Source organism: Haliotis rubra, unplaced genomic scaffold (assembly GCF_003918875.1).
Source record: "Haliotis rubra isolate DU_JTF1 unplaced genomic scaffold, ASM391887v1 Scf313, whole genome shotgun sequence".
Classification (NCBI taxonomy): domain Eukaryota; kingdom Metazoa; phylum Mollusca; class Gastropoda; order Lepetellida; family Haliotidae; genus Haliotis; species Haliotis rubra.
This window is the reverse complement of record NW_025766984.1, coordinates 517,006-537,046: the sequence shown is the minus strand read 5'-3', so window position 1 is coordinate 537,046 and position 20,041 is coordinate 517,006. Positions and strand designations below refer to the sequence as shown.

The window sequence follows — 20,041 nt, the reverse complement described above, 5'->3', positions numbered from 1 at the left end:
GGTTTGTGTGTGAATTAGAGAGGTATGATGCCTTTAGCATGTAGAGTGTACCAGCACAGACAGATCCCTCACATGATGCTCCCAAATATTCTTCGTTTGCATGACACACAACCATGCCCCACACCCAGGTTTGGTTGCCTAATAGATACAATGCGTCAAGCCTATTTCTGGTGTCCCCAGCTAGGATGCTGCTGGAATAAAGCTAAAAACTGCATAAAACCTCACTCACTCACTCACTCTTGAATCATGCATATTGCTCTCACATCGTACTGTCTACATCTATGTATGGCTTTGGACTGCTATCCTGCATTTGAAATAGGAATCTAGATGACACAATTAGACCAGCATTTCTAATCGTACCCATCCAATAACACCAACATCAGTCTCTGTGTATGCATTATATATATGCTTTGCGACTCTCAGACAAGGTACCCAGCAATCCTGGATTGGAATCCTAGATTCACCCGGACTGTAACCGGGTTTATTAGTGTCGGAAGATTCATTAAAACTAAAAGTCTGCGACCTGCATCACGTGGTGCTCTCAATATGTTCAAAACGACGTTACATATAGTCACATTCACTGATTTACCTATCTTTATAAAGGTCCTACCTTGTATCCCTATACCTACTGTATATTCACCATCTGGAAATCTCATTACACCGTTATTAACTGTTAATAACCTTTTGTACGATCGATAAAGTTAACAGGAACGCGATGACGGGCAGTGAAAACCAACAATCAAACAATATATTTTGACTGAACAGCCATGACTATGGGAACATGTGTTTCCCAGTGTAGAGGCAGGCATTGATCAGACCTACCTGAATGTGAGCACATATCGACGAACCAACACTACACCAAGCTGTGCAGACCGACATGTTTGTCTGCCCTGTAGACTGAGGGGAGGCATGGCGTGCTGTAAGGTATGTTTTACTAACTCAATCCTATATCAAGGAACACATAGAGATGTAAGCAAATTGATCTATCAAGCTGTTAAATCCTGTTGTATAGCTCATCCTAATCAGGTGATGGTTGTTAACCCTTGGAAATCCGGGTTGGAATTGGTCTTCAGCAGTCCGTGCTTGTCACAAGAGGTGAAACACGATGTTTAGTGGGTAGACTTGTGGTCTTGGTGATCCCTGTCATCGTATCCAAATAGCAACGCTCGATGCTCATGATGTCGTTCACTGATCCAGAATGTGTTATATACATATAGCTGCAGTTTTCAACTACTAACACGCACACACAAATATTGATGGCTGTAACCGTTAAATCTTACGTTATAGTGTAATCAGACCTCAGCGACCGGTCATATAGAAGTGGATGGCTCAGAGGACATCAGGGGTGGGTCACCAAAATGTATGACACTCTCATGGGGAGGGTCCTGAAAACAACACACATATTAGGGGAGGGCCGTAGACATGGGCATTTCATATCTAAAATATAAAATGAATTTGCACTTGCTTTGATTGGGAGGGTCATGAAAACAATTTACAAAGACATATCACATCGTCATTAATAACCGATCACATTTGTTAGCAGGAGTAGAATCAAAATGTGATTTGCTTTGAAACATTTTATTGTTCCTGCTGTGCTAATCTGACTGTTCAGATAGCCTTGCACAAAGTGTTCATTCATTGAAGTTCGAATGACTGACAAATGTATTCTCTATTTATCGACTTCTGGCCATTGTTGTACACAATAGATCGTACTTATTACGCGTCAGTTACATTACACAGAAACATATTGAATATGTTGACTCAAGTACATGAACCATTACGAGTAATTTATATCAGTAAGTGGTACAAGTAAATGTCCGCTTAAAGTTGACAGCGACATGTTTTATCAATTATTACATGGGCAGCAATATTTTGTTTGTTACTCAAACCCTATTCTGCGACCAGTAAATGTTCCTGTCTGGATCAGATCAACCAGTGACTGATGTTATGAGCATCGGTCTATGCTGTGGGGCAATAGCACGATCAACCCTTCCGTTAATCCAGTTGAATGATGTTACGACAAACCCAGTTTAGCCTATATTATATGACTTTATAATTTATATGACTTTAGCCTGAACGACTAATCAGGCGTCCTATCATGATTTTACATGTCATACAAGTATATATATTAGTGATGTTAAGTGTTATACAAGTATTTACATCAGTGATTTACATGTCATACAAGTATATATATTAGTGATTGTACATGTCATACAAGTATATATATTAGTGATGTTAAGTGTTATACAAGTATTTACATCAGTGATTTACATGTCATACAAGTATATATATTAGTGATGTTAAGTGTTATACAAGTATTTACATCAGTGATTTACATGTCATACAAGTATATATATTAGTGATGTTAAGTGTTATACAAGTATTTACATCAGTGATTTACATGTCATACAAGTATATATATTAGTGATGTTAAGTGTTATACAAGTATTTACATCAGTGATTTACATGTCATACAAGTATATATATTAGTGATTGTACATGTCATACAAGTATATATATTAGTGATGTTAAGTGTTATACAAGTATTTACATCAGTGATTTACATGTCATACAAGTATATATATTAGTGATGTTAAGTGTTATACAAGTATTTACATCAGTGATTTACATGTCATACAAGTATATATATTAGTGATGTTAAGTGTTATACAAGTATTTACATCAGTGATTTACATGTCATACAAGTATATATATTAGTGATGTTAAGTGTTATACAAGTATTTACATCAGTGATTTACATGTCATACAAGTATATATATTAGTGATGTTAAGTGTTATACAAGTATTTACATCAGTGATTTACATGTCATACAAGTATTTATATTAGTGATGTTAAGTGTTATACAAGTATTTACATCAGTGATTTACATGTCATACAAGTATATATATTAGTGATGTTAAGTGTTATACAAGTATTTACATCAGTGATTTTACATGTCATACAAGTATTTATATTAGTGATGTTAAGTGTTATACAAGTATTTACATCAGTGATTTACATGTCATACAAGTATTTATATTAGTGATGTTAAGTGTTATACAAGTATTTACATCAGTGATTTACATGTCATACAAGTATTTATATTAGTGATGTTAAGTGTTATACAAGTATTTACATCAGTGATTTACATGTCATACAAGTATTTATATGAGTGATTGTACATGCCATACAAGTATTAATATCAGTATTTTACATGCCATACAAGTATTTATATCAGTGATGTTATATGCCATACAAGTATATCTATCAGTGATGGTATATGTCATACATGTATTATATCAGTAATGTTTTATGTCATACACGTATTGAGTGCGTCTGCTTTTCACCATATGGAATTTTGTACAGAGTTGTGAATATTGTGTAAAATATGGTCTTGTACTACCGTTGGTGGTTTTGAGAATAAATGTCTTGAAAGGATTTCATAAGTGCTGCCATTGGTCACTAGGTGTCACAGGCTGGGACAATTAACTCAAGCTACACACCATTCACTGTATAACAAGCTACATCATGACCAAGCACAGCATTAGCAACGTGCATGTAGCATCTGTTTCCTAGGTATCAACACATTGATTGATATTGATATGCTGCGTATGAATGGATAACTCGATAAGGACATGCATGCGTATGGAATGACAGTCATTAATCATAGTAGGAGGTGAGGTGAAGTGAAATGGGGTTTAACGTCGTGCTTAAGAATATTTCGCTCATATGACGACATGCATGCGTGTGTATGTGCGGCTTCTTGTACTAGCCCAGACTGAAGCTGTTTTATAGTGCTATCTCACTGAGATATCATGCCGCAGGTAAGCATGAATGCCCAACTCAGACACATTATACTCCGAGCCGACCAGTGCTTGTTTTACCCATTAATGTCGAGCGCCAGGCAGGGAACAAAAAGTACATATTTTAACGTCGTTTGGTATGACGCGGCTGGGGATCGAACCCGCAACCTTCCTCTCACCACGGAGGCGGTCAATCCTAGTAGGAAGGACGGACAGGTTAACTTATTACACGTCGATCCTATACACAAGCGCCAAGGTTATTGAGCACATTCCACTATCTTGTAATCCATCAAGTAAAGCTATCCTTTTTTCTGTGTTTCCGTCTCCCGCCTACGCTGAACTTTCATTCGGATGTGAAATAATACAAATTTCTGTATGTCATTTCCCCCCACATGCAATCATGTATGCCCTGGTGTAATAAACAAATATCTTACTCATGCTCACGCGCTACAAAATCCAGGTCAGCTTGACCTTTCTTCATATATATGGTTATGAAGAAGTTACTATTGTATCCATCATCAGTTTTCCTGGGGTTCTCTGGGTTGTGAGAGGTAGATCCATACGCATTTTTAGGAAACGTGTTACTTCATTTGTGTACACATCTCTATTTGATTTCGGACCTCTAAACGTTTTGGTTTCAGAGAAGAATATCCACAGTAAATTATTTTAAATTTGACAAATTCTGTTTATTTTGAATTGATTTGTTTAGGTGTTGTAGTTTCTGAGAAGGGATTTCCCCTTTCCTGATCTTAATTCACCTGTATAATACCAGGATGATATTTCTTTGCTAATTTTGCCAACCACGGGTTTTCCTTGCCCAACGCGATGTGCAGGTCGCCTCACAGACTAATAGCCCTCTTTAACTCGAATTTATACCATGTGACTATAATATTCGATTCAAGGCCTGTGTCACACGGTTTAAATTTGATATATACACTTGATACGGTGCGTAATGCTATCCTTTGCTTATATGATAAATTCTTGAAATTAATATTGATGAAAAAGCGATGAAACCGAAATTAAAGATGAACTATCGGGAAAATCGTCTGAAAAAAAATAATTTCAAACGGAAGCTTCCAAACAACCATTGTTTGACCAATAGGTTTTTATGCATATCAGTCAAACAGTAACAAACAACTAATATCAATGCAGAAATATAGAATGCAGAAATATAGAGACAGAGAGGGACGGTAACGTAGAGACATGGCCCGGAAACGGTAATGTAGAGACATGGACAGGTAATATAGAGACATGGACAGGTAATATAGAGACATGGACCGGAAACCTTAACGTAGAGACATGGACCGGAAACGGTAACGTAGAGACATGGACCGGAAACCTTAACGTAGAAACAAGGACAGGTAATATAGAGACATGGACAGGTAATATAGAGACATGGATCGGAAACCTTAACGTAGAGACATGGATCGGAAACCTTAACGTAGAGACATGGACAGGTAATATAGAGACATGGACCGGAAACCTTAACGTAGAGACATGGACCGGAAACGGTAACGTAGAGACATGGACCGGAAACCTTAACGTAGAGGACAGGTAATATAGAGACATGGATCGGAAACCTTAACGTAGAGACATGGACCGGTAACGTAGAGACATGGACAGGTAATATAGAGACATGGACAGGTAATATAGAGACATGGACCGGAAACGGTAACGTAGAGACATGGACAGGTAATATAGAGACATGGACAGGTAATATAGAGACATGGACCGGAAACGGTAACGTAGAGACATGGACAGGTAATATAGAGACATGGACAGGTAATATAGAGACATGGACCGGCAACCTTAATGTAGAGACATGGACCGGAAACCTTACCGTAGAGTCATGGACCGGAAACGGTAACGTAGAACTATATATCGTAAATGGTAATGTACAGATATAGACCGGAACGGTAATATAGAAGTATATAGGAAATGGTAATGTACAAATATAGACCTGAAATGGTAATATAGAAATATATAGGAAATGGTAATGTACAAATATAGACCAGAAACGGTAATATAGAAATATATAGGAAATGGTAATGTACAAATATAGACCGGAAATGGTAATATAGAAATATATAGGAAATGGTAATGTACAGATATAGACCGGAACGGTAATATAGAAATATATAGGAAATGGTAATGTACAAATATAGACCGGAAACAGTAATATAGAAGTATATAGGAAATGGTAATGTACAAATATAGACCGGAAATGGTAATATAGAAATATATAGGAAATGGTAATGTACAAATATAGACCGGAAATGGTAATATAGAAATATATAGGAAATGGTAATGTACAAATACAGACGGGAAATGGTAACAGACGGATTACATTTTCCTCTCCCTTTCTCCCCTGCACACTATAATGTATTTTGCCCTTCTTTCAGAATCGGAGAAAACGCCGAAAATGCATAATGACCTGTCTCGCAGTTGCTGTGGTGTTGTATACATGCCGCCAGCTGAGGATGTTAGGAGTGGTCCCGCCGTATGGCTTGAATGGCGGAATGGATAAAGCGGACAAGCTGCTCAATCATTCCGACATTGGCTCACGTGATTCTTGCTCTCGGGACAGTCTGGCACCAGACGTCGACAAAGAAGCAATGGAGAAATTCAAGATTCATGACTTGCTCAGAATAGTAATAGCTGCTTACTCAGTCCTGACAGCGAATGTTTATTTTAAAAAGTTAATAATAGTATCATAACCGACTTCAGAGTGAGTGAGTGAGTGAATGAATGAGTTAGTGCGTCTTCTGGTGCTTTCCCTTAGCTACCCCAAACACCCCTACACATTTAGATTTAACAAACATATGTTTAGGTCAGTCATGTACATGTATTTGTTATTCCCGTAGTTATTTAGTTACTTTATTTATGTATTTCTGGAGATAAAGCTGAGATGGTTTAAAGTGGGGAGGTAGTTTAGTTATTTCGGTCTAAGTTACTTATCAGCACGCATGGAAAATTGATCATGCTATGAGCCCGTGTCCCTGTCACAGAATTGATTATTCACAGATTTCAGTAATGTAGCCGAAATATTGCTGACCATTACATCATCATCTACTCCAATTTCAATTACAAGTAAACCACTTATACAGTCTACCGACATTGTATCCGAAATGCTATATGACATATAAGACATGGTAATGGGACTGTTTACCTTTAAGGGCCTCACAGGTTGGATACTTCCCAGGATGCACACTGATCAGGAGAAAAATGTAGCGCTTTTATCTTTTTTAGAGTTTGGATTCGGTGTATTACAAATATCACCAGTATATGTATCAGCAGCCAACAGCCACTGTGTTTCCTTGTTTCAGAAGAAGCATGACTTCCTGACTGAGTATAAGAACCCATGTTGGCGGAATCACAATACTGGCGAGTTGAAATGTCTGCCATATTTCTATTTAGCGGGTTTTGCAAAATGTGGTACGACGTTTGCCTTTCAAACCATCTTCAGTCATCCAGATACAGCAGCACCGGCAGTCAAGGAATCTCACTGGTTATCAAAAACAAGGTTTAAACGTAAGTCCTACCTCACTGTGTCTGAGTAGTGTGCCATTATGTAAGCAGGGTCCGGATCCACAAAGCGTTCGTAACGCTACGACCTGTCGTAAATCTATACTACATCATTGGCTTACGAATGACGTAATGCTGCGAACGCTTTGTGGATAGGGTTTGTGAATTGTCTGGGGAGCAAAACGCAAACATGGTCTCGGTTTGAATAGTTCCAGTACATTAATGTTATTTGTCCATTATTGGAGTCTGTTACGGCTAATTTGTTACCAAAAGGATCGCAAAGATCGTGACCCGCGGATTTCAATGATCGTTGTGCTGGATGCGCCATTAGTGTTCTACAGGCTGGCCCAGCTTCTCTAGGACATCAGTGCAGATCCAGTTTCTCTAGGACATCAGAGAAGATCCAGCTTCTCTAGGACATCAGTGCAGATCCAGTTTCTCTAGGACATCAGAGAAGATCCAGCTTCTCTAGGACATCGGTGCAGATCCAGCTTCTCCAGGACATCGGTGCAGATCCAGTTTCTCCAGGCCATGGGTGCAGATCCAGCTTCTCCAGGACATCAGAGGAGATCCAGCTTCTCCAGGCCATGGGTGCAGATCCAGCTTCTCGTTGGACATCAGGCCAGAAGATCCAGCTTCTCCAGGACATCAGAGGAGACACTCTCTAGGTGATCAAGTGAATTCAGTTTCAGGCATGGGTGCAGATTTCTCCAGGCCATCGGTGCAGATCCAGTTTCTGCCATGGGTGCAGATCCAGCTTCTCAGGACATCAGAGGAGATCCAGGGGGACATCAGAGAAGATCCACCTGCTGAACACCTGTGAGTGAACATCGGTAGATCACTCGTCAGGGGATCGTACCTGCTGCAGATCAGTAGATCAGCAGATCGCTCTACAAATGTGGGTTCTAATTCCTGTTTGGACAACCCACAACAGTTATGGAATCAGTGCTTTGCAGAGTTATTATAATCCCAAACATAACATACGTGTCAGAAAGTATAAATGTCTTATATGGACATTTCCAAAAGGATCATATCAATAAGGTAAATATGAAAATGAAGAAAGGGCGATGTTTAACTATGTTACAGGTGTAGATGTATATTGGTGTACTGTACGTGTCCTTTCGGAGTTTAAATGAACTCAAGAGTATAATCAAGATAAAAGGATGACCTAATAGTGTACATAACTTCATCCTTCCAGATCAGTCCCACATTCTAGCCTACCTGGAAGTGTTCGCTCCTGCTGCCAGAGAGATAGAGGCGAAACAGTTCCACCACCAGATCACAGGTACAGCTATATGATATGGTTGTCATTGTTAAGTGATGAGCAAGAAGTGGATTTGTAGAATTAGAAATCATCCACTCTGCCCTGGTTCGATGAAAAGTACAAAGGATGTGGATACCCAAATTAATATAGTCGACTTTTAGAAACAATGGATGTTTGGGGTAATCTGTGCCCTCATTGATGGGTTACAGGAGTAACATGGATGAACATGTTCCAGGAAAGAGCCTTGTTGATGTTATCATCCAATAGTTTGCATGGCTCGATTATTTACAGACAAATCAGCATTCATTATATGAGTAATATACGGTATATTTCAGGGAGTCTATGTAGTGTGTAATTATCTGTACGTTCTGAAGAACCCTGGCTTTCACTCTGATGTTTCACACGTCTGTGTGCCCAGGGGTTGTGCTGTAATATCGTCCTGATCTGAGCACTGTCTCTTAAAGCTTGATGTTCAACACCGTGGTTACCGAAGCCTCTTAACGTTGAGAAATATATACCGTCAGATGATCAGTGTTTCATCTGATCACTGAATACCAGATGTTTTGTTCGTAGATCTTGGTTGTTGTGTAACTCCGCACTCAGCAATATTCCAGTGATATGACTTTGCCTTGTTTTAGCAATATCGCATGTTGTATCCAGGGGGGTTTCGCAGAAAATCGGCCATTTTGTTTTTATGATGTCATCACACAAGTGTGTGACCTTTGTGTAACCTAATCGATTTGGACAGTGAGTTTTTAACCCTTAAGCCCCTTTTGGGATGAGTCCCCTTCCGGAGGGCATCACATGACCTTTGTTATGTGACCTCATTTTGGGTATAAAAATCACCTTGTTTTTCACACAACTTCACTTGCACTACCTCTGTCATGATGGACTCCTCCGATATGAACACCCTTCGACATAATCACTGTGATCGTCTGTGGTTGTACAAGTAACTATACAATTACAAATGTCAAATTTACGTGATCAACGTTTGTTTGATCTGTAATGAAGCACAACTCGTCTTTTATGTCATACTTGTGTAAACATCATGTGACGGATAATAGTATGTTCTGTATAAAGAGGTAGAGACCCCCTGGTGTTAAGAATTGGGCGTATCAAGGTAGTCACTGATTCAGTGAAATAGGGGAGATAACGCGATTTATTGGGTTACGTTGACAGACTGTCTGCCATGTGCTGGAGGAAATTCTTATACACCCAAACTGTCTCAAAATGAATATGTACACAATTCACAAAAATATACACAATAATTACATGCACAAAACGAAAGCTATTTACACAATAAAACTGACATGATATAATTCAAATAACCACATAGGTAAAGAGGCTGAATAATTCTAGTTGTTATCACATGGTGATAATTCAAAATATTTGTTGCATTCACGAATACTTGATGGTATGAAAGACTGTCGAGCTCTGTTTGTTTTGAGTGAAAGTAATCAACAGCAGCGTCCAGAAAGAAGTACTTCAAAATGGTGAGATAAAATATGTTAACTATCAAATCTAATTTTAGTTGCCTTTTTGACAATCTGGCGCTCATAGATAAAGGGAATATACTCGAAATTTTGCCGGCAGTATTAACAATTTTGAAAAGTTTGTTTTTGTTGCGATCAGACAGACCCCATACCAACATAGAAAATTGTAGATCAACACACTTTGAATAAAGGTTTGATAAAAACTGTCATTACGGTTTTGTCAATGCCTTGACGATAATAAGGTTCAGAATAAGAAATTAGGCCAGTAACAGTGGCGTCATCTGCGAATTTCACTGTAAACAAGTCATTTAATGACAAGTAACAGTCATTGGTATACAAAACGAAGAGTACGGATGAAAGAACACAGTCCTGTGGAGCTCTAGTAGAGGTTGAGAGGAAAGAAGATTGATAGCCATTGACACTGACATACTGAGTTCTATGTACCCTGAATTCTGTAACCCATCTGATAATGTTTTTATTAACGCTTAGATTAAGTAGTTTACTCCTCACAAGGTGTGGCTGTATGGTATTAGTTGTAGCAAGTCTGCAGATGAGAGTAAATATTATACATCGTTTGAGATTTCACTTCTTAAAATGATTAGGTAACTATCTTAACAGACATGGAGAAGGATAAAAAATCAAATGTATGGGCGTGTCTTGATCTGGATAGTGAAAAGAGAAAAATAACCAAATGCCGCCTGTGCGGTTTATCACTGCGTTATGCAGGCAGTACAACCAGTACGATGAAAAAAAATAATTTGGCAGCAAGTAAACATTCAAATACTGATTCTGACCAATAGGAAATGTTAGTCACACGACGATATGAAGTCGGAAAGAAGTAAGTGTTCACTTGTGTGATCGGAACACATGTCATGCCGGTTACGCTATCGTTTGTTTGAAAGGTACGAATTTCGAGTACTCGGGTCCGAGTCGAGTCTCACCCCTCGAGTACTCGAGTCCAAGAAAATGGCACTCGTTGAAGCCCTAATGCATGCTGTCAAATTATGAAAATTCGTGGAAAACACACAGAATACGTGTATCTAGTTTCTGATTTCTATATGTGAAGAAAATGACTTACCATTATGTAAGCTCTACTGTACTGATTCAGGATACCCCAGTAAGTTGGCCACAGGTTCCACATTTACTATAGCTTTCAGAAGATCACAGTGATTCCAGAGGTAGTGCAAGTGAAGTTGTGTGAAAAACAAGGTGATTTTTACACCTAAAATGAGGTCACATAATAAAGGTCATGTGATGCCCTCCGGAATGGGACTCATCCCAAAGGGGTCTTAAGGGTTAAAAACTCACTGTCCAAATCGATTAGGTTACACAAAGGTCACACTCTGGTGTGATGACGTCATAAAAACAAAATGGCCGATTTTCTGAAAAAAACAACTGGATACAACAATTGCAGCAAATATATGGCTTGCCACGCCTGACATAGGCTTCACACATTGTATTCATGTTGGAATCGAACCTAGGTATTCGAAGAGAGAAGAACAATCAAACATTAGGCTACCCTACATTTCTCAACAACAGAGAAACAACGTTTGAGGGTAAGGTGTTGTTCCGTGTGTTGTTCTATGTTCCGTTTCTTATGTCAAGGTGACGGGTCGGCCTCAACAGTATGGCGGAACCACTTCTGGGCCAACCTGCCAGGGAACTACTACTGCTCCGAACCACGTGTCCTTATACCCCATTATGTCCACCACCTCAACCCCCTGGCCAGAGTCATCATCATGTTCAGGGACCCAACAGAGAGGTGAGACAGACAGCACACCTCTCTTGACTTCTGTGACTAGTACGATGACTGCACTGTTGTGCAGCGCAACCAAGCCAGGGTACTAGCCTAGTGATCTCTAACCTGCAACTTGTAGGTCATTTCTTTTCTTTACCCGTATCCAGGCACGTAGCTATCATCATATAAAAAAAGCTCGGGCTTACACATGATTTTTGCTGAAACATTTTTTTTTCTAATTCTTGCCAAAAATACCTACAAACACGTTATCAGAACCATTTAAAAATGGAAATCCTTCTTTGAATCATAATGACTACAATATCCTTTGATAACAAAGCATTACCATGTACAGTAAACATGTTATTCTACATATCATAAATTTGAAGAGCGTCTTTCTTTCAGTGATGATTGTTTTTCCATCAACATGTATGTGAATGACGTCAAGCCCTCAATAGTACTAGTATGGCTTTCATTGTGCAGGCGCCGAAGGTTGAAAAGTTTTCATCGGTCTGGTATCTGATGCTTATACCTGAATCCTCTTGGCTGAACGCATCAGTCAGCATAGCAGAGAACATCATGCTGAATAATGTAGGTGCCAGCACACAGCATTGCTTGACTCTGTTGGTGACTTAAAGTCGTGTGATGTCTCTCCATCATCAAGGACACGAGCCATCATTCCATTGTGAAATTGGCGCACCATTGTGATGAAGCGTTCTGGACATCCAAACTTGACCATGATCTTCCACAGACCTTCTCTACTGACAGTGTCGAATGCTTTTGTCAGGCCCACAAATGTTGTGTATAGGCCTTGGTACTGTTCTTGGCACTTTTCCTGTAATTGTCGGGCTGCAAACATCATGTCTGCAGTACCTCTATTAGCTCGGAAACCACATTGGCTTTCTGGTAACAGGCCATCATCGAGGTGCAGTATGAGACGGTTTAGTAGGACTCTTGCGAGAATCTTTCCCGCTATGCTCAGAAGGGGAGATCCCCCTGTGATTGTCACAGACGTGTGTGTTTCACCTTCTCTTGTATATGTGAACAACTGATGCCTCTTTGAATTCCCGCGGTAGTTCACCCTTGCCCCAGCATGATGCTAGGACTTCCAGTAGTTTTTGTATCAGAGTTTCTCCACCAGCTTTGTATATTACTGCTGGGATACTGTCTGAGCCTGGGGATTTGCAAAATAAAAGCTGCTTGATTGCCTTTCTTACTTCTTCAATGGAGGGTGTTGTGTCCATGGTCTCATTTATAGTGATTTGCGGAAGGTGAGTTATGGCTTCATCATTGATGGATGAAGGTCTGTTGAGGACAGAGTCGAAGTGCTCTGCCCATCTTTCCAAGATGTTCTCACGATCAGTGAGTAGAGTGGAGTTATCAGCACTCATGACTGGGAATGTTCCTTGTGGTTGTGGTCCATAAACAAATATATCAATGTCATTTCAGATTGAAAACTTTCGTTTTCAAAACTTATCCATCACATTTAGAAAAAGGAGCAACACGACATATTTCCTTCGCCACTTAGGAAACGTTTCTATTGACAAAACCATAATGACCGGTTTTTTATCAAACCTTATTAAAAGGGTGTTGACCTACAATTTTCTATGTTGGTATGCTGCTATGTTTTGCTCGCAACAAAAATACACTTTTTTCAAAATTGTTAATACTGCCAGCAAACTTGCTGGAGATTCTTTCGAGTATATTCCCTTTATCTATGAGCGTCATATTGTCAAAAAGGCAGCTAAAATTAGATTTGATACTTCCTATAGCGTATCTCACCATTTTGAACTACTTCCTTCTGGACGCCGCTTTCGACAGTCTTTCATCCCATCCAATATTCGTGAATTTTGAATCATCATCATGATTACTACTAGAATTATTCAGCCTTTTGACCTATGTGGTTAACTGTATTGTATCATGTCAGTTTATTGTGTATATGTGTGTAACCATCATTCGTTTTGTGCATGTAATTATTGTGTATATTTTTGCGAATTGTATATATACTGTATATATTCATTTTGAGAACGTTTGAATGCATAAGAATTCCCTCATGGAAATCGAGTCCTCGAGTCCTAGAAAATGGACTTGAGCCCAGCTGAACCCGACTCGTGGTCGAGTACTCGAGTACCCGTAGAAGGCATACTACCATTATAAAAAAAAGTCCGGTCTTACACATGATTGTTGCTAAAAAGGTTGGGCAAGTTCTCAATACTATCTAAATATAAAGCTTTGCAACCTATGGGCTTACACGAAATAATTGGCTTGCTGCGCGCCTGGTATCTGTCAGCATGGGAGTGTAAGTTGCCATTCAGCCACATAGTCAAATTCTGGCCAGGTCCAAATTTACAGGCTGCTGTCATACAGCTGTAACAGTGCGTTTTGAATTACGGTTTTAAATACACGTCACAAAACAGTTTTAATAGTAAACCAGTTTTACCTTTTTCGTAAAAGAGTTACTCTTGATATTCATACGGGGCGGTCGGGTAGCCCAGTGGTTAAAGCGTTCGCTCGTAACGCCGAAGATCTGGGTTCGATTCCTCACATGGGTACAATGTGTGAAGCCCATTTCTGGTGTCCCCCGCCCTGATATTGCTGGAATATTGCTAAAGGCTGCGTAAAACCAAACTCACTCATTCACTGATATTCATACAAATCGATCAAAACGGAATAGGTGGTCTTGTGGTCTGATTGCTGTCTGGGTAGCTGATGGCGTACAACGGTACGAATATTTTCCGGCTAATACATGTTACAGTTTATCAATATTCACTCACTTAGTTTGTATTTTTCTACCAGAATGATATCTGCGTACAACCACTTCGACCCCGGCACAGGGTCGGCCGAGCACTTCCACGAGAGTATGGTGAAGCAGACCCGGATGTATACTGACTGTTTTGCCAGGACCTCATACAGAGCATGCGCCTACAATGAGACGCTGAGGGTAAGTTATTTCTCAAAAGTAGTTTACTTTCCTATTTGATGTGACGAATGAAATGGTTAATTTAATTTGGCTTTCCTTAAAAAAAAAAACCCTAAAGAAACCACATTTTGGCTTATTAAGCCAAATACCTTAATACATTTGCATTAGTTAACGTCATGTTTACACCGATTCCACGGTATGTAATCATAGCCTAGGTTGACCTCAACCATAACAAGATCCCAGGAACATTCATATATCACATTCCTCGCTCTCCTGAAAATTGGGAAGTCCGTAAAAATCATTAGCTTTTAGGCAAGAAACATTATCATCTCATTTTCACGTCGGAGAAACAGAGTCCACACAACGAATCGGCGGAGCTCTAGTTCAGAACACTTTCCCTGTTTCCATCGCATGTCAAATACAATCACTCGTGCTGATTTAATACCCTTGTTTTCAGACGAGCGCGTCTCAAGGGCATCACGTGAGTATGAGTGTGAAGGTTGCATTGACATATATACTAAGCAGCAAAAGAAACGTCAGTTTAGAATTTTCCTTCGCAGAAACGGACAACTGTAAACTCATTTAATGTTTTGATTGTATATTTTTGACATCATTACTTCCTAAACTCAGAATGGAACCCAGGAAATGGTCTCAAAAACGCAACCTGATCTCGGAGATGGTACGGTGTTCTCCATGTTTTTCATGCAACTCATGCTGCACGTGCTGTTCACAAGGACCAGCCCTACAAAATGCACCCCCAAACCTGGTTGAAACATTCACATTACAACGTCAGCAGGATGCCGCGACTCACGACAGTTCAGAGGAACCAGGCGCTAGGAAGACTTGAAGCTGGCCACACTGCACAAGCCGTTGCCAATCACTTCCAGGTCAACGTTCGGACCATCTACAGGCTGCAGCAATGTTTCTGGGCCACCAACACCACAAGTGATCGCCCCCGTACTGGCAGACCAAGGGTGACCACAAGACGACAAGACCGCCATGTTGTGCGACAGCATGTACAGAATCCCTTCATGCAGGCATCCGAAACAGCACGCTAGACAGTTGGAACACACGGAAGACCAATCAGTACTGATACACTACGCCAACGTCTTAACAACGGGAACCTCCATTGCCGTAGACCTTACCGTGGACCTATCCTCACCCATCGTCATCGGCGTGAACGTCTACAGTTTGCCCTACAACACCAAATCTGGCGATACGGGCAATGGAGAACAATTCTGTTCACAGATGGGAGTCGGTACTGCGTATCAACTGCAGATGGCAGAGCAAGAATTTGGCGACGACGTGGCCAGCGTTACTCAGACCAATGTGTTATGGAAAGAGACTCATGGGGAGGTGCAAACATCATGGTATGGGGTGGAATAGGCCTGAACCAGAGAGTGGGTCCTGTGGTGTTCCAGAACTGTGGTCCAGGGAGAGGAGGCGGCATCACAGCGACCAAGCTCTCAGACCCCACGTCATACCACATTTCGCACGTCACCGGAACAAGATTTTCCTGCATGATAACGCCCGGGCCCATACTGCCAGAGCTACACAAGACTTCCTACAGCAGAAAGGTGTCAACATTATGCAGTGGCCAGCCCTCAGTCCTGATTTAAACCCAATTGAACATCTTTGGGATGAAATTCAGAGGAGGCTGAATAATGTCATACCAAGGCCGAACACAGACGATTTATTGCGCCAGGCCTTTCTCAGAGTGTGGTTCCAGGTGCCAATGGCCTTCATCTATCTATTGGTGCACTCCATGCATAGACGCTGTGCTGCAGTTATTGCCGCTCGTGGTGGTCACACTAGATACTGAAGTCAAGAGTCTGAAACGTTCACGTAATGTCTTGAAATTGTGCTGAGTTATTCATTGATGTGTCAAGATATTGTACACAAAAAATGTTTTTGATCCGCTTATTATGTTCATTTCTGTAATGATTTGATTACAGTGCCTATCTAATTTTAAATTCGTACTGACGGGGTTTTTTTGCTGCTGAGTATATATTAGATTCTTGAGTTGAAGTAGGTTCTCTAGTGTTCGTAGAACACAATGCAATGTAGTCGGATATTGCTTCTAGATATATCCAATAAAAGATAACTAATATTGGGAGTGGCGAATGTGGAGTTATCTACAAGTTACCGAGAATAATGAAACTTGTGTCAGCTCCAATTGTGTTGGTGTCTTGTTTCAGTGCCAGTTGGTGACAGGCCTGTACCACGTGTTTATCAGGGATTGGCTGACTGTGTTCCCACGTGATCAAATCCTTATCATCAAAATGGAGGACATGCGAGATCATTTTTACAACGTTTTCGCAAAGATATTCAAATTTCTTGGTCTAAGTAAGATTTTGCAATTTGTCGATTAAGTCAAAAATTTAAGATGATACACATTCTCGTTTATTGGCTAGACAGTGCAATTATGGAACCCCGTGGTTATTATCTGTAGTGAGTTAGCAAGCTGTAATGCCACCTGGAATAGTATTCCACTTCCCCGGGATGGTGATGACAAACCCAGACACGCAATAGCGGCGATACTAGGTTTGTGGTCTGCCACAGACAAACCCAGACACGCAATAGGGGCGATACTAGGTTTGTGGTCTGCCACAGACAAACCCAGACACGCAATAGGGGCGATACTAGGTTTGTGGTCTACCACAGACAAACCCAGACACCCAATAGGGGCGATACTAGGTTTGTGGTCTGCCACAGACAAACCCAGACACGCAATAGGGGCGATACTAGGTTTGTGGTCTACCACAGACAAACCCAGACACGCAATAGGGGCGATACTAGGTTTGTGGTCTACCACAGACAAACCCAGACACCCAGTAGGGGCGATACTAGGTTTGTGGTCTGCCACAGACAAACCCAGACACGCAATAGGGGCGACACTAGGTTTGTCGTCTGCCAACGCTTCATTTAATCAAAGAAAATCAGAATTCAGTCTTGATCCGGGCGTCTTTATTGCAGTTCGTTTCTATCCCCAAGTATAATCCCCCAGTATGTACATGCCTTGTGATAAAGCTGCATTTCATGGTTAAGCAACAAACCGTTTTGGGATACAGCATACATCTGATTTAAATTAGGTAACATTTGTGATACATTTGTAGAAATTTCCGCTGGTCCAGTGGTCCCTGGATAGTAAAAATTCATCAGGACCACTAAATGATAAGTTTGCAGGGGTGCTGGTGGCCAGTGAATTTTGTATCGATATCCACTTATTATTGTCCACTCACTGGTCCTGTGGACTAGTGAGAAATTTTGAAAGGTTTCTTTCCATGAAATTGTAGGTCCTTTACCGAGGTCAGTGATGGACCAACGGGAGCGTGAGGCGAAGTCAAAGAAAAGATCAAAACGGGTACATATGATGGACAAGACGCGCCACCTGCTGGACGACTTCTACAGGCCCCACAACATTCAGCTCACCAAACTTATCGGTGACAGCAAACACACAGGTGTATGATGAGGATGTGAAAATATGCCGAGATCTACACCCAGAAGATTGTTTGTGTACAAATATTCCTTCCAACCAGCGTTCATGGACTCGGGAATTTACTGTTGAAACCACTTGAATGTGATCTTCAGGAATTCGGGCATTAGATGTGGAAACCACTTGAATGTGTTCCTCATGGAATCTGGTAATAGCTGTGGAAGCCACTTGAATGTGATCTCCGGGAATTCGGGCATTAGATGTGGAAACCACTTGAATGTGTTCCTCATGGAATCTGGTAATAGCTGTGGAAGCCACTTGAATGTGATCTCCGAGAATTCGGGCATTAGATGTGGAAACCACTTGAATGTGTTCATCATGGAATCTGGTAATAGCTGTGGAAGCCACTTGAATGTGATCTCCGGGAATTCGGGCATAAGATGTGGAAACCACTTGAATGTGTTCCTCATGGAATCTGGTAATAGCTGTGGAAGCCACTTGAATGTGATCTCCGGGAATTCGGGCATAAGATGTGGAAACCACTTGAATGTGTTCCTCATTGAATCTGGTAATAGCTGTGGAAGCCACTTGAATGTGATCTCCGGGAATTCGGGCATTAGATGTGGAAACCACTTGAATGTGTTCCTCATGGAATCTGGTAATAGCTGTGGAAGCCACTTGAATGTGATCTCCGGGAATTCGGGCATTAGATGTGGAAACCACTTGAATGTGTTCCTCATTGAATCTGGTAATAGCTGTGGAAGCCACTTGAATGTGATCTCCGGGATTTCGGGCATTAGATGTGGAAACCACTTGAATGTGTTCCTCATGGAACCTGGTAATAGCTGTGGAAGCCACTTGAATGTGATCTCGGGAATTCGGGCATTAGATGTGGAAACCACTTGAATGTGTTCCTCATGGAACCTGGTAATAGCTGTGGAAACCACTGGAATCTATTCTTAATAGACCCTGACATTTGCTGAGGAAACCACCTGAATGTGTTCTTCGTAGTCTCCAGTGGGATAGGTAATGGTGTTTATGTTGTTTCCCATTCATTGAACCTATGAAACTGCGGGGATTTGTCAGGTTGTGATATTGTAAGCCACACCATACTGACAACCCCCCTTTACCGTGGGATAACTACCGGTAACGGATCACCCTGTGTCAAACTTTGGACCTCAAGTCGACAATAATGAGAACAATACCACTGAGATATTTCTATGGGAATCAAAAGTCTTTGGACGGGAAAGAGAAAGAAGTATTATCGTTTTCGGGCAAGGACATCTGACAGACCATCACCTCACTTGTAGAGGGTGGGCAGCACTGTACTCTTGTATCGTAGGTCTGAAGTAGGTGAAGGTAGCAATACCCGTGACCCAAACACTGGAAGTGTATGTTCTGGACCAGAGTTCTTGTCTCAGATACTGTTTGATACGAATATATGTTACGTGAGCGAGTGTAGTTTTACACTCAGCAATATTCCAGCTATATGGCGGCGGTCTGTAAATAATCGGGTCTGGACCAGACAATCCAGTGATCAACAGCATGAGCATCGATCTACGCAACTGGGAACATATGACATTTTGTCAACCAGGTCAGCGAGCCTGATCACCCGATCCCGTTAGTCGCTTATTACGACAAGCATGGGTTACTGAAGATCAATATTTTAACCCGGATCTTCAGGGGTATTATGTTATGTGAATTATGGAGAGGTTCGAAAAGAAGATGTTGTGTGAAAGACACAGACAGTGACCCTTTTGGCTTGTTTGTTAATAAAGAGTTTGCTTTGTATAATGACCTACTGGTTTTGACTCGTTTCTTCTTGTAATTGCAACACTTCAATTGGCGGGCGTTCCCGGAGAAG

The 20,041-nt window shown here is 40.8% G+C and overlaps 1 protein-coding gene across 1 annotated transcript; it reads left to right on the top strand.

Annotated features, from left to right (window-relative positions):
• Positions 1 to 505: 505 nt before the first annotated feature.
• On the top strand, positions 506 to 18,571 carry LOC124283319 (carbohydrate sulfotransferase 15-like). The gene is made up of 9 exons (XM_046719353.1): positions 506 to 924; positions 6,207 to 6,455; positions 7,131 to 7,335; positions 8,528 to 8,614; positions 11,692 to 11,848; positions 14,618 to 14,762; positions 15,199 to 15,222; positions 16,940 to 17,087; positions 18,038 to 18,571. Exons 1-9 carry the CDS (start codon positions 910 to 912, stop codon positions 18,208 to 18,210), a joined length of 1,203 nt encoding a protein of 400 aa, XP_046575309.1. The 5' UTR covers positions 506 to 909; the 3' UTR covers positions 18,211 to 18,571.
• The last annotated feature ends 1,470 nt before the right edge of the window (positions 18,572 to 20,041 follow it).

Excerpts from the sequence above, each read along its gene's own strand:
- LOC124283319 (XM_046719353.1), top strand. Across the intron at positions 15,223-16,939 it reads GCGCGTCTCAAGGGCATCAC|TGCCAGTTGGTGACAGGCCT; the intron begins GTGAGTATGAGT and ends GTCTTGTTTCAG. Across the intron at positions 17,088-18,037 it reads ATTCAAATTTCTTGGTCTAA|GTCCTTTACCGAGGTCAGTG; the intron begins GTAAGATTTTGC and ends ATGAAATTGTAG.